The sequence below is a fragment of the Clavelina lepadiformis genome, chromosome 3 (genome assembly GCF_947623445.1).
Source record: "Clavelina lepadiformis chromosome 3, kaClaLepa1.1, whole genome shotgun sequence".
NCBI classification, from domain to species: Eukaryota; Metazoa; Chordata; class Ascidiacea; order Aplousobranchia; family Clavelinidae; genus Clavelina; species Clavelina lepadiformis.
Window position 1 is genome coordinate 25403025 of NC_135242.1, and position 25446 is coordinate 25428470.

The window sequence follows — 25446 nt, forward strand, 5'->3', positions numbered from 1 at the left end:
GGCTCACGTGGAGGGAAAAACAAACCGGGCCCGAAATGCTCTGATGTTATGTTGTTGAGCTCGGTATAGCCCTGGTAGCTTTTCAGCGCTCAACATTGACTTGACTGGTAAGGTTTGGGTTAAAACTTCAACCGTTTGCTGTAGTAAATAAGATTGGTGGCTTCTACGACATTAGCTTAGTAGGCTAGTAACAGCATGAACAACCTGGGCAGGTTTTTCTGGCTAAAATGTTAGGCCTAGCGTAAAATGCACCAAGAATTTCAGTTGCAAATTTATCACCGATGTCTCGTGGCCTTCCAGTGACTGGTAACTTGACGACTGTAGGTCTGATAGCTAGAAATAGCTGTTTGTGTGAGTTAAAATGTTGGACATAGTTTATCATGGAATTGTGTTCATGTAAATTCTTAAGTCACCAGACATACAGCCCCTAGCCTGGTGGGAAGTGTGGCATTTGCTTGAACAAAATTTATCAACATGTACGCCAAAATGTTTTATTTTTATGCCAATTTATGAAAGAAATGCTAAACAACATAGCGTTTTAGAACGCCAAGTTATAAGAAATAAACAAACAATTGAAGTTTAATGGCACGCCAGAATTTATGATTTCGCACGCACGTTTTTTTGTCGAAAACTGCCATTCTTTCCTGTCAGGCATAAAGGTTTTGTGACTGTTTACTGCTTGAGTTGCGTATTATTAAAAAGGGTCACATTTCAGCATTAAGGTGAACCAATCAATGTTCAGTTAATTCCTTATAGGTTTTCATACACGGTATATAAGAACGATAGGTTTAAATACCATATACTAGTTAATCTTGCTGGTTTAACTTGTTTATATTATTGATACATGCTTGCTTTGTAACGTTATCTTGAAAGTTGTGTTTGCCACACTGAACATTTGTTCAACTTGCTTATTCGTTCAATATTAGTGCATTTTCATCAGGTAAAGTTCTCTGCTAATTTGCTTGCAAACAAGCCAGACCACAGAATTTGGCATAGGTGCACTCAATACTGCATTCCATGAGCTTTAGGGCTGCATTTAAGGTGCATTATTTTGCACTTAATGACTTGGACAGAACTTCTGTGCGCTCAATTTCAATTGATTTAAATATTGAATAAGTCAAACTGTGTACATTACTGTTACATTACATTGCTGATTGCCTAAGAGCACACTTCCAGTATTTTTGCACCGCATTTGTCGTTTTTGGTTGGTTGGCTCACAAAAGATCTTGCTGAAAACAACCAAACTCTGCAGTCGAGCCTCAAGTATAACCTTCATGTTTAGATTTTGTGACCGTTTATAATTAAAAAACCACCATGTTATGCACGATGTTTGAAACTTCTTTAATCATAAAACTACCAATCAAAAATTTTTAGCTTCGAAAAAGTTTGTTCCCTTGAAATGCCCTGCATATTCGATTCATTACTTTGCATTAATTATCTTATTATTTCTCTGAAGTGTTGGCAGAAAGCAACTTCATAATTTGTCGATGAGGACATAAGGTCAATATCCTGCATCAAATTATAGAAATGACATAAGTTTATGTGAAGTTTCATTTCCCAGGTCATCACTGCTATTTATAATTTCATTAAGTTTAATTTCTAAAATTAGTAAATCTTTTCCCTGCTTTCATAGTTGTTCAGTTTGACTGCATCATTAACCACAGAGGTACATAGATAGCTCTGTATGAGTAAGTTCAAACTTTTGTGATATATCGTTGTGCTTCACTTAAATTTAGTGGCAGGCCCCAGATATCGTATGTTTCGGGCCAAGTCCAATATGATGTGATCATTGGAATGTTTTGCTTGAGCCCAGGGATGTTTATAAATCAGCGAATCAACCCCAGTCAATGCAAGTCACAATGGTTGTTTTTTCTGTTTTATTTTGCCAAAGCTTATCAGGTTGCCCACATCACTGAACAACCTTGTGGAACATCCCTGTGTTGAAGCATGTCTGTGTGTGTATGTGTGTGTGTGTGTGTGTGTGTGTGTGTGTGTATGTGTGCGTGTGTGTGTGTGTGTGTGTGTGTGTGTGTGTGCGTGTGTGTGTGTGTTGCTACTTGTTGTAGACCCCACCATGCCCAAGCATGAGTGAAGTGTTTGAGGGCATCTGAGTTCAACTTCTTTGCCATTACTAGTTCCTTATCATCTTGTCGACCAACTCACTGTTTGTAGATTACAAGCAAAAGTAGCTGGTTTATAGACATCGTTGTAGCATTATTCATGCATGGGCTGACATAATATATGTCGTTGTCTCCATGATTACGTCTGCCTACTGCATTTCAGCTACATCCAGCCTATATAATGAGCTTAACTACTCTTGCTGAAGTTTATTTGAAAATCTTGTTGATATTGATGCAACAGACAAGAGATATATTGCAGTTGTGGGCTTAAGCTTTCCTCCTTCCTCATATTAATTACGTTGATCTGGCGCCTATGATGCCAACACAGTTGTCTGTGTAAGTAGCCTGATTATTCTTGCACTATACTGTAAATTAAACAACTCCAAACGCTCCAGTTCTGTGCTTTGGTGTCGCATTTTCAAAGTAGCTCATAACTTGCTTGTGGTTGTGAGATTGCTTCAACGACCAAGCTGTCATTCGTTCCAGTGTAGATTGATCTTTGTAAATGTCTGGCCTTTTGGGAAATCATGACTTGACCTGACTCCCTGTACCTGGGGGCCTACTAGACACCAGGGTTGCGATTGAGATACATTCTTTTGGGCGACGTCTCAACTTTGGAGAAATATTTCGTGAACTGGTTGTGGAATGTTTGGTTGAAATTTACTTCATCTTTGAACTTCTTTCATTCAGTGGAGTGTGGACGTGAATTGTGGGATTCGTCGAGATCTTGAAATGTTGTTAATCAGCGTCTTGGTGACAACGTTTCTGATGAACAATCTCCATGATTTGACATTAAATATCCTGATGTCACCGACAGCTGATGTATTTGTGCATTTATATTTCAATCCTACACGTTCTTCGGTTTCCTACCAACCGATTATTTCGTCAAAGTTCGCTCCCTGTGAGGTAATACCACGAAATCATGTTTGAAAATTTTCCAAATTTTTCCCGCTTGCCTCGGCAAGGCCGGCGAGGTGGGAATGATATCGTCTTACAGGAAGTCTTGCCAATTCTGCTCCAACTTTTATCGACTTATTTTACTTTAGATTTTTGTCGCCAGGCGTCAAAGTTTGTTGGCAAGTATTTCTGTTCTATCGCCGAATAAATATTATTGTTTACGCTGCGCGTTATTTTAAACCGATGCTTCGCTTCTTGAATTTTCATGTTTTTCTAAACTTTTTCAAACCGATTGTTATTTGATCCGCCTTTTGGACACGAACACTGCGCGCTGGAAACGAAATATCTCCGCTTTTGTGAACATTTTGTTTTGTTATTGGCAATATTTTCTGTATATTGTGCGCGCGTTTAGCTCTGACGACAAAATAACAAAAGGACGGAACCTTCGCGCAATTTGAGAATCTCTTTCTGTCTTTTTGGTTTCAACTCTCCAATTTCAAACGAATATGTTCGACAAATTTTGCGTCAACGATCTTATTCAATGAAATCTTAATTCTTTGTTTCGCGACTTGTGTCGAAATCTATACCAGGCTCGCATTCTTATCAATAGAAGTTTTGTCCAACAAAAAAGTGAAATTACTTTTGTCAATTTCTTTCCTTTTGTGAAGTCACAAACGGGCTTGTTTCAGCGTCTGAAATTTTTCTCTTGAAATCGCTGTTTTCAAAAGCGACTGTTTTTTCGGGCAGACTCGCCGGGTTTTGTGACTTTTATATAAATATTGATTTTTGGTCGGTGCCGTGGAAATGGAGGTTGAATGTTTATCCAAAGTATTAGGCTTCATATCGCTTCAGCGCCAGAACACGAGTGAGTTCTTTAAAGGGTGTAGGTTCGTGGTTATGTTGCCCATACAACCGCGGTATAGGCCGCTTGTTCGTTTAATCATCGAATAGAAACGATGTTCGCTGCATATCGCGCGTCGCTATATCGACAATTAAGGAAGTGAAAATTGCAACAAACCTTCCTCAGACTCTTAATAAATCGCTAAAACTACAGAGCAGGAAGTATTTTCATTTTCAGCAAATTAAAAGTTTAGCCAATGATTTGCGAGAAGTCTATGCAGTGAATGTATGTGATACTGTAGGCTGATGTTAGGCTCATGATGATGATGATAGGCTGTGATGCTGTAGGCCTAATAATAGGGCTGCGCGCTGAATGAACTGCGCAGTTGTTAGCAACAAAGGGATTTGCTACGTATATACTGATGACGTCATCGGCGGTAGTTAGCAGAAATGAAGATTTACGTGGCGACCGGGTATTGCAGTGTTAGACCTGTCTTACTTTTCTGCACGCATCGTCATACCCGGGTGTTACCGCCCATGACCTCACAGGAGGCTGTATTCAAAAAGGTTCAAAAACGTTTTCAAGTTTTATTGTGACGTTATAATTTTCGGAGTCGTCGTCCCAGGGCGTGTTGACGCTGTCTCGTCATTGCGATGTAACAAATTTGTTCATCTTTTGTCGCAGAATATTTCGTGAGAGGGTTAAGTAATCAAACCTATATTTGCACTCGTGTTCTAACTCTCCGACTTCTTCGCCATTCGCACAAGGACGCGACTTTTCGACGGGAAAGATTTCTTGTACGGCCTCAAATATTTCGTGTTTCTGCCGCACTTACATTAAGTTTGTGATTGCTTTTAGATGATTCAGTGATTATAGCGAGTTCATACAAATATAAAAAGTTTGCTTTTTGCTGGGTCGTGATAAGAAGAAAATCTAAATTTGCTTCGACATTTGGCGAGTTGTTCACAATCAGTGGCAGGATTCACAAGATCCGCAGTTGAAGTGTTTCTGATGATTTTGAGAAGAAAATGTTCCTTGCAGTAGGTTGAGGTGCGCGATTAACCCGGTTTATACGACCGCGGCTCAACCGCATTTTAGTGATTTTAAAAGCACTTAATGCAGGACTCGTGTTCGCCTGCAACCCTCCCAGCCCCCTTTTAAACAATTCACTTAGTTTTGTTGCTCTTGTAATTATTTAATTGCCAGGTGCCCTGCCGGTTAAAAAACCTTTTTAAAACATTTAATTCGTTTCGACTCGTAGCCCAAGGCAACAGATAGTTGGACAAAATAATTTTTGGTAAATGTTTAGTTTTCTAATAAAGTCTACTGCAATACGTGCACTGTAGATGCAGCAGCAGGATAATGTTAGCAGCAGAAGTTTTTAGTTAATTTGTTGAGGGTTTGACAGTGAACGTGCCCACAGCCATGTACCCAGTTTCTGTTTGAACAGTGTTTATTTGAAGGGGATTACCCGTACATGAACTTTAGTTTCTTGCAAGATTGCCTTGTATGACGTCATGCTTGGGTCCGTTGACGAGTCAATTGTTTCGAATCTTTTTTAGAATTTCTATTTAAAGACACTGGCATCCTCCTTGTGACGTTTTAAAGCCAGTTATTGAAATAATCGGGCAGAGTTTTACGCGATTTTACGTTTTCTGGAATTTGAAGCAATTTGCCGTGAAATATCAATATTTAGCGCGTTTATGTGATCTTTTATGCGGTTTATAAATATCAGGGAAATGAAACGTGTCGCGTTATTTTTAAAGTCGTTATTTCCTGCACGAACCCCATTATTATCAGAATGTCCAGCAGCTTTCATTGTATTCGCTGCATCGGCCATATAGGGCGAGGTCAAAGAACTTCGCGCGATTGTAATAAAACATCTCATTTCCATTATCGCGATTTTTATCGCAATATTCCCTGCGCTCATCCAGATTAACGGATATTTCCACTTTTCTTCTCCGCATTGAACGTCGCAAATCTCTCATCTCGTATTATGTGGCCGCAATTTCACCATCAAATTAATTTCTTGTTTATTTAATGCGCGTGCTGAGTTTGCACAAGCGACGTTGTCAGGCAGTTTGTGTCCCGGATGTGGCCAACTGCACACCTGTTTCAATTTTGAGAGGTGCTCCAGCGTTTGAAATTGTTTTGACAAAAACCTGTATTTTGTGATTTGAGGCGCGCTCTGAAATTTTGCGCCGACAACAAGTGGCCGCCATGCATGAGGCCGGGCCCGGTGTTGTTTCACGCGAGCTGGTTGGGGCCTCTTGTGCCGAATATTTTCTGGCGAACGATCCCAACCCCTCCAGATTGGATGATTCATCCGCACACAAACCGCGCCTGGCCAGAAGCAGATTTTCTGGATCAAAGTCGACGCGAAGGCATCTTTATCAACAATTTCCTTGAAACGTTTTTGCGTGACGTCACCGCCGCATTTGCCTTGCAAAATGTCGTTTATTTTGATGAGAAATCCACTTCCTCCTATTGTAGTTTGAGGAGTTTCTGTCTTATATCTGCGTGCTTTGAATAAATTTTGCTTTTCATGAATCAAAGTCAGTTTATTGAGGCGCGAAATATCGCAGTTCTCCGCTTTTTCGCAAAATATTTCTTAAGTTTAGGATAGTTTTATAACCGCACTTTACCATAAAACTTTGGCCTGACCACCGTAGAAATTGGCGTTTAGAAAGTAAAGTGCGGAGCTTCGGGTCCATATATTTTGATGGTTGAGCATAAACCGTCAACTTTATGGCGGTTCCATGTCGTCGATCATAAATATTAAAAGAGCACTTTTAGCTTTAAATTATACCGCTCAAAGGCTTCGCTTTTTCCCTTTTTATGGACAAAGAGCGCGTGCACTTTTTCAACTTTTTCTTTGCTTTATAGTAAATGATTGAAAGCGACCATATTTGCGACACAAAGCGACGACGCTTTTGCGCAATTCGAGGAAAAAATGCCTCGACAATTTTACCGTGCGCGATTTTTCCTTTTTCTTTATTATTTTCCGCTCTTTGTGTTTGACCGCCATAAATTATTAGCCAAGCCGCCGAGTGCTTCGTGCATAATTTTGTGAGTTTTTACGACAGAAAAACTTTGGACTCTTTGAGTGTTTTTCGTGCTTTAAATATTTGCTTTTCTCAAATGTGGGATCGCAGCGTAATTTTCTCGTCCGGGTGTGTCAGAGTTTTTCGTAACATTGTCAGTTTAGTCGAGTCTTTTATGGTTTTGTAAACTTTCATTTCAACCGCTTTCACGTCCCGCTTTTGGGTGAGGTCGTGACGTTGCTTATTCGCATAATTATGTGATCGCGCGATTTTTACTTTTTGTTGATTTCTTTGACCATAATTTCTCCAAATCGTGACCCGCTATAATTTGTGTCTTTTTTCACCTAAATTTCTTTGTTAAATGCCGTTTTTGTGACGTCGCAGGTTTTCAATTATTCAGTTTCATGACGCAAAAATAACCACGTTTTTAAACCGATAATCACGAAGTTTTAATCAGGTTTTGTTGAAGTTGTCAGTTTTCTGACAAACCCAGGACCCAGTCAGCCAGGGTCAGGTTTGAGCTAAATCAGATCTATGTCAGAAGAGGTGTATTGTGACGTAATAGACGCATTGTGATGAAACAGTTTAAGGTTGCCCGGATATAAGCATTTTAGAACTTGGAATTGGATTAAGACCCCGCAGAACTGAATTGTATTGACTTGAAGTTTTTTCTGGAACTCTGTAAATTCTTCGCTTTTCCGGTTTGAGTTTGCTTAGAACTTTTTATTGCGTCATAAGTTTTCTTTAACAAAGCATTTTGGTTATTATCCTATAGTAATTTTTGCCATGCTATGTTACTTTGCTTGGCTGGCGACTATGCTTACTCGATTTGTGATGTCATAAAGGGCTTTGTGTTCGTTTACTGTCGCTAATTGTTACGCAAGTTGATCCTTAACTGCCAGTTCATTTGCCTTCGGGTTGACCAAGTTGACTTTTCTCGTCAATTGAGTTCTAGAAACGCTTTATCTGCTTTTGTGCCCTGTTGTGTCTCCTAATTAAATATTTGTCGACGTCATTCTTACGTCATCAGTCCTTGGCTCAACGCGTCTTCTAGAAAAAATATTTTTGAGTTAAAAATAGAAGTTTTAGAAGCAAATAATAAACGCAGGGTTCAAATACGTCCAACCTACGTCAGAGCGCGATTTTGCGCGATCCTCCCCGTTATGGATCCCGACATCGATTTCTGCTGAAAATTCTTCGCTTAAAAGCGCCGGACATTTCTTCCCAACAAATTGCTTTTTCCAAAATACTCGACGCACTTCGATTTTTTCATCGATTTTTAGCGAAATTTGCGATTTTTACTTTTAAATAAATTAGAAACGGTCAGATGTCGATGTAGGTCGCGATTTGGTCGGTTTCACGCTTCCATGGACACAGTTAAGGTTTTAGAAGAGATGGAACAATTCCTCGGTTTTTCTTCAATTTTCTTTCCAACACTTCACTTGATCCGAAAAGTATTCGACGTCTGCTTCCACTTGTTTCGTCACTGTAAGCCGTAATGACGTAACAACTTTTGCAAAACATATTTTTGTGATGATCACGTGACTGCCGTAGTTTATGTTTTAACCAGTAAAAAGCAAATACATTTGTGACGTAATCGCGTTTTTTGGTCCCATTCCCCTGGCCTTGCGATTACGATTTTGCGCAATATACCGCGATGGGATGGAAACGGAGAAAGTCCGCTTTGTTGACAGATGGCGTAATTGTTTGGAAATTGGAATATAAGATTTTTTGTTGCGTTGCGTCTTATTGCAAAAGACAAATTAAACTTTTAACAGTTTGTTGCCTAAGTCGCTAATCTGAGCAATAACTCGAGTTCGGGCTTAAATTTGAGTCGAGGGAAAGTTTTAGATGGATTAGAACTCTCTCATTTTTTAATCTGCAGGAACAATTTTTAAGCGCTCCTCACAGGAGAAAGAAAGAGAGTAAGATAACCAAATTTAGAGTTCGTTTGAGGACGAAAAAAGCGAGTTTGTGAATTGAAATTTTAATGAGAGGTCCCTCATTTTCCGCCTGTGCGAGAGCCAATTCACAAGCAGGAAGGCCGAGGCAAGTTTCCCTGAAATTCAACAAGTTTTATCGAGCGCTGTGAGGCTGAGATGCAGAAATTTCAATTTGACCTTGAAGTTGGCAAAAGTAATTCTCCAGCAGTTTTATGAGCTTGGCAATGATGAATATCACGTGACTTTGCGTGGAGAGCTGCCATGTAATCGCTCGCTTCTAATTGGTGGGATGACGTAAGGACGCTCGGGTCAAACAAGTTCGTGAAGAATTAGTTCATAGCCTTGCCCTTGTACCCCCTGGTAGAATTGCACAATCTGCGAGGTACAGGCTTCAGTTTTAGGTTTGCGACAAACTCTTTACCACGTTTCTCATTCGCGGCGGATTTTGTTGAATAAAAGTGGGGAGTGGAAACCGCTACTTCCTCGCATTCAAAAGTTTGATTCAAAAATAGTCTGTTGCGTTTTCTCTTTCAATCGACGCTATTGATTGTGAGGTCACCAGTGCCGTTTTATGACGAAATAAGGCCGATTTGTCCCCAAAGGCTTAGCGGGAGAATGAATTTGAGCGAAAGCCTTTCACGTCGCTTTATTGAATGGAGCAATTGACCAAAAAACGCGGAAATTCGATCCCATTCTAAGGGAAAGCGATATCGCGGCACTTTTTCTCTCATTCGGTTTACTTCTCAAAAACAGTTTATTTTAAACGGTTGGTATCGATTTCAGAGCGAGAAGGCGATTGGCAAAAAGATTCGCTCGGTCATGTGGGAGTTTACACCATAAATTTATTATTGAAATTCCTGGACCGAGTGGAAGTGACTCGATGCTTGAAATGGAAAAGTTTGCGAGGTAAAGTGGCTTGTTTCTGCTGGGCCGTGAGAAGTCTTATCATTGCGGGGAGGGAGACATTATCTCTGCCAACTTTCTTGCACACGTGAGGCAGAATTTATTGCATGGAAACCGGCAGAGAACTTTGCTGAAATCCTTTGAAATAGTTCGATGTCGTTTATTCGGTCATAGCTGGCGATAGTTTGAGGGAATGCATAAGTCATTGAATAAAGAACACGCGACTGCTTCGTGGTGGTGTTGAAACATTCCCGGTTTGTCAGGTCGTTAAAATTCGGAGTTTTTTTACCGGATTCGGGTCTTGAACGCTTCAGGTAATCAGCCGACTCTCCGACTAATTGACTTGCCAGATTTTTCTCTCATCGCTTATCATCCTCTTTTATCGTTTTAGACAAATTGTGAAGTCATCGCCTTATCATGTCGCACAATTCGTTGGACGTTTCCAAGTGTTTCCGCGATTAAAAACTTTAAAATAATGGAAAACGCGTTTATATTTTCACCACGATTCACTTTCTGCGCGCCATTCATTTGTGTTATCTCAGGTCGCAGAATGCGCGAATACGAGTGAAATGAAGGTGGCGCTGAAGAAGCGATAAGTTTGCGAAATGGCCGAGCAATTAGGCCGCTCATGTCAAACTCATATTCAGCTGTTTATTGACTCTGAAGACTTTTATTTGCCGTTCGCTTTATCTCTCTGCCCAAGCTAATTTTAGCGTTGAAACCAGCAGCTGTTGCTGTTTTCTGTCAGACACTGGGAAAAAGGTTGCGCACTCCCAAAGCGTGTTTCAATTACATAAACTTTTTAGATAATAACTCGGCGAAATGGATTCGATAACACCCAGCTCAGCTGCTTCGTTTAAAGCCGTTGGAGTTTAGGCAGAAATAGACAGACTTTTGAGGCAGCGGCAACAACTTTACTTCCGCATGAGTTGGTCGCTTTTCTGATTACGCACCAACCTTGTCATAAGACTGTTGCACATAAGCACTTTTTGTTACGCCATTTTGGACCCAAACAACTTTGTTTAAAGCAATTTTCAAGAGTCCAGTTTTTTAGTTTTAGCTGAGCAAGTGATTCTGCACGCTTTTAATTTATTGTCTGTTTTAGACGGTCTCTGCGCTTGTGTCGTCATAATTAAGCAGAATGAGACAAAGGTCAGTGTTTGCGGGAAAACAGATTCAGTTCAATTGAAAGCAATGAAATGTTTCTACATTTCTCGTCACCTTCAAATCTCGCGAGAGTTGGAAACATTTCCGCGTTTCATCGAGAACTTTTTAAGGCCACTTCGAGCGACGCGATTTTTCGTTTTTCTCCTTTTTAACAAATTTGTCAAGTTGCTGCGAATTTTCGCTGCTCCACGAGAGCTTTTATTTTGCACTTAGTGCGTCATTCTCGCTCGAAGTGGGTTTTGTTGGAACTTTTCAAAAAACTTCAACGTGTTCAGCATCGATTTTTGACTTGGATCCTTGTTTTATCGCATCGGTGAGAAATTCAAGACAGATTTTTAAAGATCATGAAGTTTCTGTAGCTTCAGTATCAGATATTTAACTAGTAATAGATCCTTTTGTGACCAAATAAAGGAACTTCCCGCAGACAACGAAGGAAATTATTATTTCCCGGGCAGCCAGGCAAAAGATTTCCTTTTTAAAAATTTCAACAAACTATTTCCCGACGAGGTTCCAGTTTTAATTTGTTCGAATCCGAAACAACTGAGCGCGCACTTGTTCGTTTTTGCGATTGCATGTCAGTCTAAAACAAACAGCTTCGACCCTTCTCGCCAATTTATCACTTTGTTTGTTGTGTCACAATGGTTGTTGTGACGTCACTAACAAATGTGGAAGCCTCCATGCGGGTTGTGGAATGAATTGGCTGGATCTCGTGATTAATTTTCTCTTTCACTTTTAATACATAAATGAGTCAAATGTGCTAATATTGTGACAACATGATCAGCACATTCTTGCGTCATAAGGCAAAATAAAAACGAAGCATCCATGGATTAAAATTCCTTCTAAATTTTGGACTTAATCAACGTCTGACTTGAGTATATTGCAAGGGAGAGTAGGCCCTACTTCACAAGCGCAGATTGTTCGTTCATAATAGGTCGTTTATTTCATGAAGTCTTTGTTTAAAGCTCATGCGAGGGATATTTTGCTGCGTTCTTTTTAAAACGGAACCTGTCAGGTTGGTCTCGTGTGGAAGAGAAAACCAGCAGGCGGCTTCCTGCTGAAAAGCTGTAATTCCAGGCTCAGGCGTTTTCACTCAAATAATATTTCAACCTTGTCGACAATTTTCGCTCACATTTCAGAGGAAATTCCCATCAATGAATGCAACATGAAAACTTGCGATTTGTTATGCTTTGTTTAAGCCGTCGCACTTTTTAACGCTGCTGCCAGCGCCGATTAGCGTGCTATAAATTTATCTACAAAAATATGTAGCTTGGAAACGGTGTAGAGAATTTTGCCTGGTAATTGCGCTTCTGTGACGCTGATACCGTCGCTTATTAATCAAAGGCCGCGTGAAGAATCAGGAAATTGTGCGTTGGCGGCTTCTCATTTTCTGCACCGTCTTGCACCACCTCGATATGAAGCAAGGTTCTCAATTATTTGCGCACAATAATTGTGTAACAATGCGCTTTGTGGTGTAAGAAGGGTCGAAATGTTAAATGATCAACTCTGTTTTAGATGGTGCTCAAAGGCAGTTAAATTTCGAAAAAAGTTTTTGATGAGTGGCTCGTATTTTGCCATTGGGTTACATTTGTCGACAAGAACGCGTAGTTTCGAATTAAAATCTTTAAAATGATTTTCTATAAATCGCGATCTTACCAGGACGCGCGATTGAATGGGCGAGCTCAGAAGTGTTTCATTACGTTTCCTGCAACTCCACAACGTGCCTTATTCCAACAGATTTTCAATGGAAGCGCCGTATTCTGGAATGAAAATAAGGAACGATTTCTCGCATTTCTATGGGACAATTCAACAGGTTCTGACCCAATGTTTCCTGTTGGTTGAAAATCGTGCAAAGTGTGTACATTTGCCTCATTCCTACGCCGACTTGCAGTTTATTCGATGACAAATATTCCAATCGTCACATCCGGCGTCTATATACGCCTACATGCCCCAATTAATAAGCGCGCAGGTAAAATGTTGGCGTAGATTTAGTTTGACTGCGCACACCAGAACGTTACTCAGGTTATTTTCTAGAAAGCTGGTCAGGGTTTAGCATAGAGCAGATGATTGGAGCTTTCGCCTCGGGTTGAAATTCAGCAATTTCATTTCCTTAAAGGTTGAATGCGAGGTTGCATTGTAGGCTATGACGTCATACTGCTGATTTGATTATGAAGACAAATAGTCTTTGTTGTCAGCGCGGTTTTGAACAAGATCGCTGTAACGAGCTGGTCCTTGCACCGACGTCAGAATAACCCAAACTCGGTGAATAAGAACTTAATCTAGGATTTCTCGCCTCAAACGTTCAAATTGCAGGAAAACTTTTGAATTTTCGACAAGTTTTTATCTCGCCACCTCTTGTGTGGCAAAGTTATTCTGGGCGTTGGTATGTTGCTGGGCTCAAGCATTGGTTAGAGCAAGTAAAATTGTTTACGTGGGACCGGAAAGTTGCCAAAATTCAAACGAAATTTTGTTTAATATCTTAATTAAAGATTTATTTTTAGGCAGAATTTTTCTTTTTGTGCCGTTTCACGTTTTGTGTCAATTTATTCGAAGCAGGCGCTATATCATGATTGTGCTGCAGGTTTGAGCTGATCCCACGAAAACTAAAACAAATTGCCATGTTTTTGACGCATGTTTCCACCAAAAGCACCTCGTAGTGCGCCACAACAGAAATGTTTTTGTGAATTGTCGCCCCCGATATAAATTCAACATGAAACTCGAGCACGTTCCAAGCAAACTGCTCGCTTTTGCGTGAAATGTTTCAAAAGTAATTTTGAAACTAAAAATCACTAAAACTAGTCGCCGCCTTATCTAAGACTTGTGTATAATGACCAATAGAGCATTTTGTGTTATAGCCTTGTTTGTGATAATATCTTTGTTACGTAATAATTGACATGCTGTGATGTCGTCTCGGAGAAAGAGCAGACCGGTGCGTAGACTGGATGCGAGGTGTGTCGCCGCCGATGAAACGGATGAGGGCTCTGGAAATGTTGCAGAGTCTGTGTCACGTGACGTTCCAGGTAAAGTTTTTCTTCAAACCCTGGTTGAGCGGAGCCGATGCAGCGAATTATTCGTCATAATTGCGATTATTAAGTGACTTTGTTTACACAACCACTCGGTTTCCTTCGCTTTAATTAATTTGTTTTCATTTTAACGTGAATCACTTCGCTCAACTCTTCTCTTCGTTTAAAAACTCATGGAAAATGCTCATTTTGCTGTTTATGACGTCACAATAAGCCTGTAGGTCGGCTGAATTGCGTCACAAAATATGCATTGGCAAAAATTTGATTTATGTTTAACTAAAAGATAATTAATTCTCATATTGTTGACTTCGTTTCAGACTCCCCACTGCGGTTGCTAGGCAACGAGGCTAGAGAGTCGAACTCGGAAGGTTTGTAACGTCATAATTCTCCCGTCACCATTTGTCTGTTTAATGGGTTTCTTTATGCACGAAATTCTCGAATAATCTGAGTTCATTTGAATGTAATTTGCAGACGAAGCAGCTGTTTTCAGCGTCCTCCCTAATGGGGACTCGGCAATGAGACCGGACAAACCCCCAGAAGGTAAGAACCCCCCAATAAGCGAGCCTTTCGCGTTATGACGTCGTATTTGCTTTAGGCGTGTATGTTCTGGAACCACAAGCTGTGAGTGACGACGAAGGAAGCGTTGCCATGACAACCAAAGCTGACAAATGTGAGTGTGTTTGTGTGGAAAGAAGTTTGATGCGATCAAGAGGCGACTGAACGCTGCGAGTTAATTCCACATTTCGTCGCGTTATCGCCCGGAAGTTGGGGGCCACATTATTTCCGCGCGCTGGGTGTCCTCTATGTCGTCATTCCCTCTTCAGCGCATATTTTATGATTTCAAATTTTTACCGTCGCCAGCAGGCTGTGGCACAGATAAGGAATTAATATATCACGTGATATATTCTGCGAAGGAAATCGAGGATTGAGCATTATTAGTCACAATTTTAATTCAATCAAATTATATCCTGTGTGGGAAGCGCTTATGACGTCACTTGAGACGCGTGCAGTTTTGCGAGGGAGGAATATTCTGCTTCGAGTTATAAAATATTTGAGTTTTCGCGTTTCATATCTCTCGCTACTTGTGACGTAACCATGACAATTCTGTAGTCAACCAAAATGAATCTTTGGAAAGAAAACGACTGCGTGACATCATAGAAGAAAGCCTTGAAAATTCTGAGGGTTATCATGGCAACGTGACGCGGGATGGACTTGACCTAAGCGTGAAGAGAAGAAAAACGGATGATGGTGATTACGTCATTTCCTTTTAACCTTGTAACGTAATGATGTCATCAATAACTGCTCGTGCTTTGTTAGATTTAAACGACAGAAGTCGCGTAACCATGACGTCACTTCACGCTGATGACGTCAGTTCCGAGTTGGTCAACGAAGAACTTAGCTCAAAGTAATTGTTTGTTACGTCATCGTTTGACCTTAATGACGTATGAACTAACCTCTGTGCCCCCAGGTATGAAAAACTCGTCCAACTTCTGACTCAGCAGCACCCCCTAGTGGAATCTATGCAGGAGGTTGGGTTGACACGTCATGATCTGGCTTCGCTGCAGCGGATTCGTTCACAGCTTGGGGTAGGTTGACCTTTGACCTTCACTGATCTACAGACCATGTTTGAATAACGTGCATTGTCTCTTGTTATAGTTTCAAACTGACGTCATAAACGAAGACAAAGAGCATGAAGCAAGGTTGGTAACAAAGTTACTTTTGCTTCATTAGTGCGTAATAGATATCTTTATTGTGACATCATAATCTTTCCATCTCAGCTCGTCCTGGAATGCGGCAACTTCTAACGACCATAATTGGCAGAATGAAGATCAGTTGACAGACTATGAGGTAATAGTGACATGACGATGGTGCAAGTTTCTGTAGTTGTGATATGGCCACACACTACAGCACGTTCCATGTATTTTGCGTCATTCCGCGATTATTCGTCGTTAATTATCAAACAATGATATTATGTTGGTATTTGCAGAAGCTTCAAGACATCTGCGGCCCGCATACTCCCGCCTTCCCCGCAACCACATTCTCCGCACCTGCTTTCCAACCCGCAGTAGCAGCCGCAGTTATGGCTTCCCTGGTCGCCAGCACAAGTAAGACGTCATAATGCTCTTTGTTGCTAATCTGTGTCGTCACACGAACGCTTTATGAAAATTTCTAAGGTTTTGTTTTTCAAAGGAAGTGATTTCAAAGCAGGCAGGAGATTGCTTTGATTAAGTAGCACCTACTATTCGCATAATAAACCCATAAATGTCTCTTGTGACATCATAATGCATTTCGTGCAGTGATGAATCAACTTTATTATTTTAAATGAAGTTATTCAGAGCTTCCTGCCGGTAATTACTTCATAGAAATATTAACTTGTATCATTCATAACTCGAAGGTGGCCAACAACAAGAATTTCTTCACAACAAGCTCAAACAAAGTCCCGGCCCCATCGCCCAGGTAAGCTTCCTCAATAATGACGTCATATCTCCAGTGCTGACCGACCCTCTATTTAAGGTTTCAAGTTCATCGTTTGCGTCATCTAGCGGGCAGTACCAAGCGAGTGCGGATTCGATGGACACGATCACCGCTGGCACCGTCTCAAGTGGCGTCGGGTGCGCGATTTGTGGCAGTGTTAACCCCACCAGGTGTGGACGTCACAGTAAATTTTGTTATCTGCAATTTTTAGGTCGATAAAGAAAGGAACTCTAGACCCTACTAGTTTCGACGAAGACGTCTTCGACAAATACATCACAAAGTAGGTGGCCTTTCACTCGGTCGTAGTTTAACAAACTTGATTATCTTAAGCTGGCTTTTTATTCAGGTACACGGCCAAGAACTCGTGCATGCAGCCGCAGTGCCCGCATATCAACAGGGACCACTACCATTGTACCGACAGTGACTGCAACTTCCAGGTGAGCTGATGACGTTATTAACATGACTGACACAGTTTATAAATAACAGGATGTACTCCTGGAACACCGTCTTCTCCAGAAGTTAGCCTTGACTTTGTCAGATCACTCAGTTCTAAAGAGTGAGGACAACTGGCGCAAAGATTCTGCGTTAATTTTAATCCAAATTGTTTTGCAGAGATTCACCAACAAGTCCGACGTCATCCGTCATTACAACATGCACAAGAAGCGCGATAATTCGCTCGCCCACGGTTTCATGAGGTTCGCGCCGAACGATAATTGCACCCCCCAGTTTGGTTTGTGCCATTTTAAAGGCAAGAGCACGCACTACCATTGCCTGCATGTAAGTCGTAGTGGTTGTTCATTGGATGGTTTGATGCCACGCGCTTGAAAGTGATTTTTCCTCCTTCGACAGACAAACTGCTGCAAAGTTTACACGAGCACTTCTGACGTCATGACCCATGAAAACTTCCACAAGAAGAATCAGCAATTCGTCACAAACGGCTTCCAGCGGTACAGGGCGACAGAGCTGTGCGGGGCAGACCATTGCCCCTTCAGTTCCCAGCGCACAACCCACTTCCACTGCACGTAAGTTGAGTGACGGCTGATTGATTGATTGATTGATTGATTGATTGATTGGTTGATTGATTGATTGATTGATTGATTGATGATTGAGTGCGTTTGTAGGAGGCGAGACTGCAACTTCACGTTCAAGAACAAATGCGACATCGAGAAGCACAAAGCTTACCACACGAGGGATGACGCCTACACTAGACAGGGCTTCAAGAAATTTTACAAGAACGAACCCTGCAAGTAAGTGGTCGCTTCTTTATATTTTTGTTGTTTCTTTAGCTATCTGTGACGTCATAATTCATTTCTAGTTTTCCGTCCTGTGCTTGGAATCGGACGGCAAATCATTTCCATTGTTTACGAAAGAATTGCGACTTCTCCTTCACTTCGACTAGTCAGATGGTTTCACACAAACGCAAGCACGACCGGCAGGACCTCATGGGCGTCGACACCAACCGAAGTGAGCATAAAGCGACCAGATTTCAACAAAATTTTCTTTCTTTTGATTTTTTCTTCCAATTCCCAAAAATCAGCTCTTGTCACTACTTCCGCCTCTATTCTTCCTCGCCCTGTCGTAGCCATGCCAACCGTTGCCAGGTTACCGCATCAGCTAACACCAGCATTCGTGCGCCCCCCCATCGCCCCCTATCTCGGTTGTCAGGGGCAACCGCTGTCTACTTTCTCTTTCCTCTCTCCTTTCGTTACAGCGAATTTAATCAACCGTAAGCAATAAAGTGTCAAGATTTTTTTTAGATTGTTGCAAATTTAAACCTAAACGTAAACTTTCAGGCCCGGTCCCGCCAACCTTGTTCGAGTCGAGAGGGAACCAACCAAAATACGACCCTGCATTTTACCAGGAGACTGCGAGGAAAGTTTTGGCGAAGATTCCATCCTCAGTCGCTGCCGGTATGTCACGTGACTGACTTTGTTGAAGCCTTCATTTGGAAATTTATTTTATTTTATCTTCAGGAGCGTTGCCGAAAAAATTGTCGGATTTTGCGTCAAAACCTGAAAGCTCTAGTCTCCAAGCAGCGCTTCTGCCCGTGTCAACCTCATCCACAGCGTCGCCTAGCGAGGACGGTAGCTTCCAGCTACAGTAAGTGCGATGGCGCTGTTTCCTGCTAACACTTGTTTATTATCATATTAAATTCGAAATTTCTTTCTCTTTTGCTTATTTTTATTTATTATTGTTGTGTTTAAAGTTTACGGGATGATAAAAAACAAAAAAACGTTGTAAAATCGATAATTTTTTCCAGGCAAGAGCGCCCCCCACCTCCTTATATGGAAGTACCAGACAACTCGGTATGACGTACTTTATGGCCATTGGTCGATTGCAAAACTTTTTCTGAGGACCAGGGTTGCCAACAAAGATTTTTTGTTCCAGACTTTACGTCAGTCGCCAGATTACGAAGAAAACGATGGTTACCATGGCGACGATCAAGATAATTGGACAAAGACAACTACGTCACAACGGATGAAAGGTTTGATTGGGTTTGAACATTTCAAATAGATTTAAAGCAAAACCTGAACTGGTTTGACCTTTTTGCAGGTGAGTTCAAGTCGAGGTCAACGGGAAACAACGAAGGTGGGTTGGAAGATTCTAAAATATAACTTTTAATCGAAATTAACTTTTAGTTCTTTTCTAAAATTGACAAATGTTCAGAAAGCGAAGCCCTCAATCTTTCGTCGAAAGGAACCGTCCAATCAGACGAAGTTAAATCGGTAGGTTTGTGCTGATGACGTCATGTACAGTAGTTATGGTTATGGTTATGACGTCAGTAACGCGATTGTTTTGTTGTTGTTGACAGGAAGCGGATGCGGATGAAGAGCCGACGCAGGCGGTGTTGAAGTACTTCAGAGGGTGAGTAGAGGCTTAAGTTGTGGATGAAAGTCCATCGGTAGCTCCCGTTCCAACTCCCTCCTCCTCTTCTTCCAGGTTGGCATCTGGGGAGTGCGCCCTCCCCGCGTGCGTATTCGCGTCACGTCATCACTTCCACTGCATCGTACAGGATTGTTGCGCGTTGTTCGTCGACAAACAACTCGTACTCAGCCACACGCTGTGAGTCTCCACACATGCACACACACGCACACACACACACACACACAATCCATGCTACAAGTAACAATCCATGTTTTTCAGCTTTCACGAAAGATTGGAACGATCGGGGATCACCCAGGTCACGTGCACCGATCTTCCCTTTCTCTGCACTTCCACGTCACGTGCTGAGTCATCAAGGGACCCGGATTCCCCCCCACCTGGCTACATCGCGCTTTCGATGACCAACCGCACAAGAATCGTCCCAAAACCCATTGATGCGGAACTGCAGGAGGTACCAACTGAAGGAAAGACCCCAGAAACGGTGTCCCGGCTCCCTCGGATTTCCTCCGAGAACTTGACCCCGGTTGACGCGAGCAGGAGCGCGATGCTCAGCTACCTCAGGATGATCCAGGAGAAGTCGCTCCTCGCCTCGGGTGAGGCAGGGAAATCCCCGTACATGACCATGCAAATCCCCGCACAGCAGAGTTTGAAGATCCACGGGGATTCGTCCAGGCTTAACGACGGATACCTCCACGTTCGACCTGGGTAAGTGACGCTGTGACTTCACAATCGTTATGATTGTGTTTCCTTATAACGAAAACCACGACCTTTCCAGGATGGCGTGCACGCGGCAGGATTGCAAGTACCTGATGCAGAACCACTGGCACTGCACGTTGAACAGGTGCCGGTACGTGTGCAAGTCCCTGGGCAAGGCGCAGACCCACAGAGAGGCGCATGACAGCTTGGAAGCATACGCCAAAGCGGCCAAGGAATGTTTCAAGAGCTACACCGTGAAGAAGAACTGTCCCAATCCGGTACGCTGCGTCCTGTGTTGCGTCATAATATTCCTTCTATGCTTGCGTTTATTGCGTTGTTGGAATGTTGCAGAACTGCGAGTTCCGACTCCGGGGACATTATCACTGCTTGAAGCCCGGATGTCAGTTCGTCACAATCGGGACATCGAAGCTTCCCTGGCACATGAAGAAACACGAGAAGATCGCGAAGAGAGAAGCGAGCGGATTCAAATATTTCACCAAGAAAGAGCAGTGCGGGAAATGCGGTGAGTCCGCTATATGGCGCGCTTGCCCCTACCCCACTTACACGCCCTGTCCATTGCAGAGTGCAAGTACAACGGCTTGTTCAGCCACTACCACTGCATCCGCGCCGGTTGTGCCTTCGCCTTTCAGTATAAACACCAGATGTCCACCCATGTCCGCAAGCACTTGAGGAGAATGCTGGGTCGGAGTTACACCGGGACAAGTGAGTTATTTGATGTCTTTGGCCGACACTAGGTGCTGATCGTGATCCTCTACGTAGATCTATCCGACGAAGCTGACGTCGACCATACCAATGTTGACTCTGGAGATGACTCTTTACCGCTCATTGTGGATGAAGCTGATGAAATTGAACAACGGCCAGGTGTCGCTGGAGATTCATTCTCGGTGAGTATTGTTCGCCACCAGTTGGCGCAATAATGAGATTCTGATTGAAATTGTCCCTTCTAGTACCAGGCCCGTCCAAGCAACCCGACAAACGAACTGAACCAGCTCCAACTCGCCGTATTGGAGCAACTTTCCCGGGGTGGGTGCAGTGAAATTTTACTCTGTTCTTCTCACCTTGCTTTCTCTAACAAGGCGTTTATCGTAGGCTCGAAAAGCTCTTTCCCGCCAACTAACGAGGGTTTTGACATGATGAATATGGACACTAGTGGGATGAACACAAGTTCTTTGAACGGAGACGGTGAGTTGGAACCTGCTCAATCAAACGCGAGTTCACCTTCAACCAGTTAACGTCCGACTTTTAATACGTCATCAGATATGTCAACTGATGACGAAGTGTTGGATCTTCGAGCGGGGAATGCACAAGACGTGGATTCCAACAGTCTGGCCTCTGGATCCAATGGTGAGTCTCCTCCTCATCGAAGATAATCTTCTGTTCTTCGTCAATAAGATAATATTCTGCTTCAGGGTATTGCAACGAACAACAAGTGCTCCCTGAAGCGGATAAATATAACGAGGATGATGGACATACGATGGCAAAAGAGAGCCTCTTAGCAAGGTATGTTTAGTCGTTATGAAGTTTCGACGACGTTTGTTGTATTCACAACAACTCCATATTTGGTAGTTTTTCTAGCAAGCAAAACGACGAACTAGGTCAAGGGTCATTCTTCAACAAGTTTAAGCTGAATAATGACGTCATGGAAGGATTTAAAAGATTTGAATCTTCTGAGAACTGTGGCGACCCCGAGTGTGTGTACACATGCAAGGTATGAATCGGTGTCTATTTCATAGACATCTTCAATTCAGAAAGAGTATCATTTATGACGTCATAATGCAGGTGTCCCACTACCATTGCCTACGTGAAGATTGCAATTATCGCTTCACGGGCAGGACCCACATGTTCAAGCACCATCAACACCACGAGAGGGTGGCCGGGCTGGTGAGAGACGACTTCAAGAGGTTTAAGCCGTCTCAGAGTTGCGAGATGGACGGATGCCAGTACGACGGGACGAGCACACACTTCCACTGCCTCAGATGCGACTTCAAGTATGTCCATGCCGTGCCATGAGCCACGTCACGTATTAACGCATCTTCTGCGCAGGTGCGCTGACACCGCCAAGGTCGGCACCCACAGACGCCTGCACGTGAAGAACGACACCCTCGAACAATGGGGCTTCGAGCGGTTGAGGGGGAAGGACGACTGTAGAAGGGAGAATTGCAAGTACAGGTTACTACTCAAGTTTACAATTAAGTCTATTTCCTGGCCATTGTTACGCAATAAGTCTTTTTTATGACGTCACAGAGAACGCAACACGTCCCATTTTCATTGTCTCCAGCCCGGGTGCTCGTACACTGTGGTCGGTCTGTCCAGCATCGAGCAACACTACAAGAAGCATAAGATGATGACGCAGACGAGGTGAGATGACGTCATGTTGCTAGGTGACGTATATCGTACGAACGGTTATTGACGATTTGTTGTTGCAGTCCTCAGGTCAACTTCAATATTCTGGCGAAACATTTCATCAACCAGAGCGCTGACTCATCCTTCAACTCGTCAAATTATGCTGACTCACCGGTGAACGCTCACAACGTTTCATGCAGCTTTCCATTCAGCGCCTCATCCAGTACCCCGAGTATGGGTGAACGCAACAGCACAAGGTCAAGTCCAGGGCGGGAGGACCGCGCCGTTGCCTCCCCCACTTTCAATACGTCAGTTCTGACGTCACAGCTCAATCCAGGCATGCTGCAGGCTGGTGCGGAAGTGACGTCAGTCGATTTTTCAAAGACCTTGAACCTCTCCCTCGGTGACAGGAGCGGCGCGATTGCCGGCGTCAGTTTGTAGAAATAAATTTATTATGACGTCATACACCCCATTATGGGATGATCGCATGTTTTGGAAATTCGATTCTGTAAAAGTTTGCCAAAACTTAAGCGGTTAAGCAAAACTGATCGCACCCGTGTTGGGCCGAAACCCGTAGTGTTACGTCATAATTGATTTTATATCTTTATTATTACAAGAGCCATGGAAAGTTTTCTGCATTGGCTGTTGTTACGTCACTTGATTTCTGTAGCCCTTGGTTTTATTTATTATTCAACGTACTACTCCACCTTCAGCATTTTATTCTAACAAAGTACTACCGCTAGTTGGCGTTATTGAGCTACTCAGGTTGCCAGCATTACTGTGAAATCAATTCTTTTAACTTAAATTATTACATTATAGGCCCAGAATAATGGAGGTGTTGCGTCACCAAGATGTTTTTACGTTTTTCTTTTATATTGTCGATACTTTCGGTCAGGTACTCTAATGACGTCACAATTAATAAATAATGTACATGTTCCATCTTCAATCAATGTCTAAACTGGGACGTGCTCATGTGTTCGTGCTACTGTGTCATTTTCACATCTGTTGGTGCCTCGAAGAGGTGTTTCGAATCACGAGTCGCATTTTTCATCCATTTGATTTTGTTTTCCGACCTAATTATGAAGTTTTAACAGGGGATTCCCCTGAATGCGTACTATGGAAAGTGTGTGTGCAACTACTTCTATGCATTCACGTGATTAATAAAATTGCATGCTCTAGTGGGTTTGCATCTGGTTTATGACGAAACAATCGCATCTTCTTGCTGTATTCCTTGTTATCGATCAAGTGACACGCGATTCCGCCGCTCATCTTGACCTTATAGAAAGTTGCCGCGCTTAAATGGCCCCCCCCCCCCCCACCTGCGCGCTGTCGAGCTATCCTGGAAGGTTGGACCAATTGAGAGAAACATTGGACCAGAACATTTCCATTGAAATACTTCCTGTATTGTTTCGTAATAATGGCGCAGGAAGTTTTCTCAGCTACGTAATAAGGAAGCAAAGGTATTTTGGAATCAGTCAAGGAAAGTTGTTTGTGAAGTGCAGATGAGAAATAGTTTGTTGTCGATGATCTGAGGATAAAAAATGATCTTTGGTCTCTTATGGAAGTTATTTGTGACGTCACAATTGACAGTAGTATACTTGCAAGCACGAGCGTTAAGCCCAGGTATGAGAATTAGGTCGATTGTGAGATAATAATTGGACTGAAGGATGCTCTTTCATCTGCAGCCTTCACCAACGACTGCGACTTCAACCGGAATACTTGTGGTTGGCAGAACACGCAGCGATCGAACCACGATGACTTCGACTGGCGACGCGGCACAGGTTCCGCCGGAAAACAAAGCGGAAGTGGGGCTAGAGACGACCACGGAGGAGGTTTGTGACGTCATACGTATTTGTGCAGTTTAACCGATCTTCGAGTTTCTTATCATGACGTCACAGGCGGTGGTTACATGTACATTAAATCCAGCAACCGGAACCGAATCGCAAAACTGGTGGGACGACCTTTGACCTCAAAAAACGCGACTTGTTTCCAGTTTTGGTATTACATGAAAGGTAAGCGCTCGCCTTTTATGAGGTCACAACCGCTGTGTGGTCTCCACTTTTAAAATTACGCAGGGAGAGACATCGGCCACTTAAAGGTGTACATCGCGCGGAATCGGTTCATGTTGGGGGGGAACCTCAAACTAGTCTGGTACCTGAGGCGCAATCAGCGCTCTGGGTGGCGCAATGCGAAGGTGAGGCGTCGCCATTAGAATCTTATTCCTTTCAAACAATAATCTTTGTTCGTTCATCTTAAGATACCGCTTCCGGCCGGGCAGAAGGGAGTTCCCCTGTTCGAAGCTCTTGATTGGAAGAGAGGACGCAAAGGAAACATTTTAATTGATGACGTCACAATCAGCAATATAACCGACGACTGTGAGGGTAAGTTGAATGACCTTTGCCCTCAACCGCTTCAAATAATCTTCGAACTTCTGTCTCAGTCGTACAACCGCCGCTAGCCGCCCCCTACCAACCACCACCCAGAACTATTGTGACGTCGGCAATACAAACAACAACGGCACTTATGACGTCAAGGACAGCAAATTATTCTATAAACTACCTAGAAGAACAAGCGACGTCACCATTGTCGTCTACAGTAACGACGTCGCCAAAGATTTCAAGGCCAATGTCAAGTGGAACTTCCAAACCACCCAGTACAGTTGTGTATACGTCATCCAGCTTTTCAAGTTCAACCTTTCCGGAAGTGTCAAAGTTTGCAAACAATTACACCACAGTGACGTCTTTTAACAAAACGAGCACAAGAGAGAAGCAAGCAAAAAGTTCAAAGGTCGTTGTCGTAGCAATCGTTGTGAGCGTACTTGGAATTCTGCTGATCTTGGTTGCCCTTGCATTTATCGCCCACCTACGGCGAAAGAAGAAGCGAAGTCACGTGTACGCTGACGATTGTTCGGTAGTTATGACGCGGATGTACCCAGAAATAACCTCTGACCCCAGCCTGGAGTACCGAAAGTTGAACTGAAAGATACTTGAATTATTGTCTGTTTGTGACGTAATAAAGTGAAAAGAATTGCGCAGCAAGTCACCATCAAGTGACACGAAAGTTAATAAAATGACGGGAAACCCCCAATTGTGA

The 25446-nt window shown here is 42.7% G+C and overlaps 2 protein-coding genes across 6 annotated transcripts; both read left to right on the top strand.

Moving 5' to 3' along the window:
• Positions 1-13749: 13749 nt before the first annotated feature.
• Positions 13750-23536, top strand: LOC143449377 (zinc finger protein castor homolog 1-like). Of its 5 annotated transcripts, none has more exons than XM_076949549.1 (41): positions 13750-13932; positions 14253-14303; positions 14407-14475; positions 14531-14605; positions 15046-15183; positions 15253-15340; positions 15404-15521; positions 15592-15635; positions 15714-15783; positions 15923-16040; positions 16331-16392; positions 16450-16547; positions 16622-16690; positions 16757-16847; positions 17023-17187; positions 17260-17432; positions 17532-17657; positions 17726-17874; positions 17948-18136; positions 18204-18320; positions 18384-18510; positions 18671-18716; positions 18799-18895; positions 18964-18999; positions 19078-19136; positions 19223-19275; positions 19351-19473; positions 19555-19998; positions 20069-20267; positions 20341-20512; positions 20572-20712; positions 20770-20894; positions 20958-21033; positions 21100-21192; positions 21268-21354; positions 21420-21510; positions 21577-21718; positions 21790-21998; positions 22054-22179; positions 22255-22368; positions 22437-23536. In XM_076949549.1, exons 1-41 carry the CDS (start codon positions 13815-13817, stop codon positions 22792-22794), a joined length of 5046 nt encoding a protein of 1681 aa, XP_076805664.1. In that variant the 5' UTR covers positions 13750-13814; the 3' UTR covers positions 22795-23536. The 5 variants fall into 5 exon arrangements, with proteins under 5 accessions (XP_076805664.1, XP_076805666.1, XP_076805665.1 ...); XM_076949551.1 differs by having other exon boundaries at positions 21586-21718; XM_076949550.1 differs by having other exon boundaries at positions 18387-18510.
• A 278-nt stretch (positions 23537-23814) lies between these two features.
• On the top strand, positions 23815-25446 carry LOC143449279 (MAM and LDL-receptor class A domain-containing protein 1-like). The gene is made up of 6 exons (XM_076949401.1): positions 23815-23976; positions 24039-24185; positions 24252-24365; positions 24429-24547; positions 24611-24734; positions 24794-25446. The coding sequence occupies exons 1-6, from the start codon at positions 23895-23897 to the stop codon at positions 25330-25332; spliced, it is 1125 nt and encodes a 374-aa protein (XP_076805516.1). The 5' UTR covers positions 23815-23894; the 3' UTR covers positions 25333-25446.

What these genes read in the sequence shown, in the direction of transcription:
- LOC143449377 (XM_076949549.1), top strand. Translation starts at nt 13,815, where the DNA reads ATGTCGTCTCGGAGAAAGAGCAGACCGGTGCGTAGACTGGATGCGAGG. An exon ending in ACCGTCTCAAGTGGCGTCGG is followed by an intron (nt 16,548 to 16,621) that starts GTGCGCGATTTG and finishes TGCAATTTTTAG; the next exon opens with GTCGATAAAGAAAGGAACTC. An exon ending in GTGTTGAAGTACTTCAGAGG is followed by an intron (nt 19,276 to 19,350) that starts GTGAGTAGAGGC and finishes CTCTTCTTCCAG; the next exon opens with GTTGGCATCTGGGGAGTGCG.
- LOC143449279 (XM_076949401.1), top strand. Translation starts at nt 23,895, where the DNA reads ATGATCTTTGGTCTCTTATGGAAGTTATTTGTGACGTCACAATTGACA. An exon ending in AGCACGAGCGTTAAGCCCAG is followed by an intron (nt 23,977 to 24,038) that starts GTATGAGAATTA and finishes TTTCATCTGCAG; the next exon opens with CCTTCACCAACGACTGCGAC. An exon ending in CTGGGTGGCGCAATGCGAAG is followed by an intron (nt 24,548 to 24,610) that starts GTGAGGCGTCGC and finishes GTTCATCTTAAG; the next exon opens with ATACCGCTTCCGGCCGGGCA.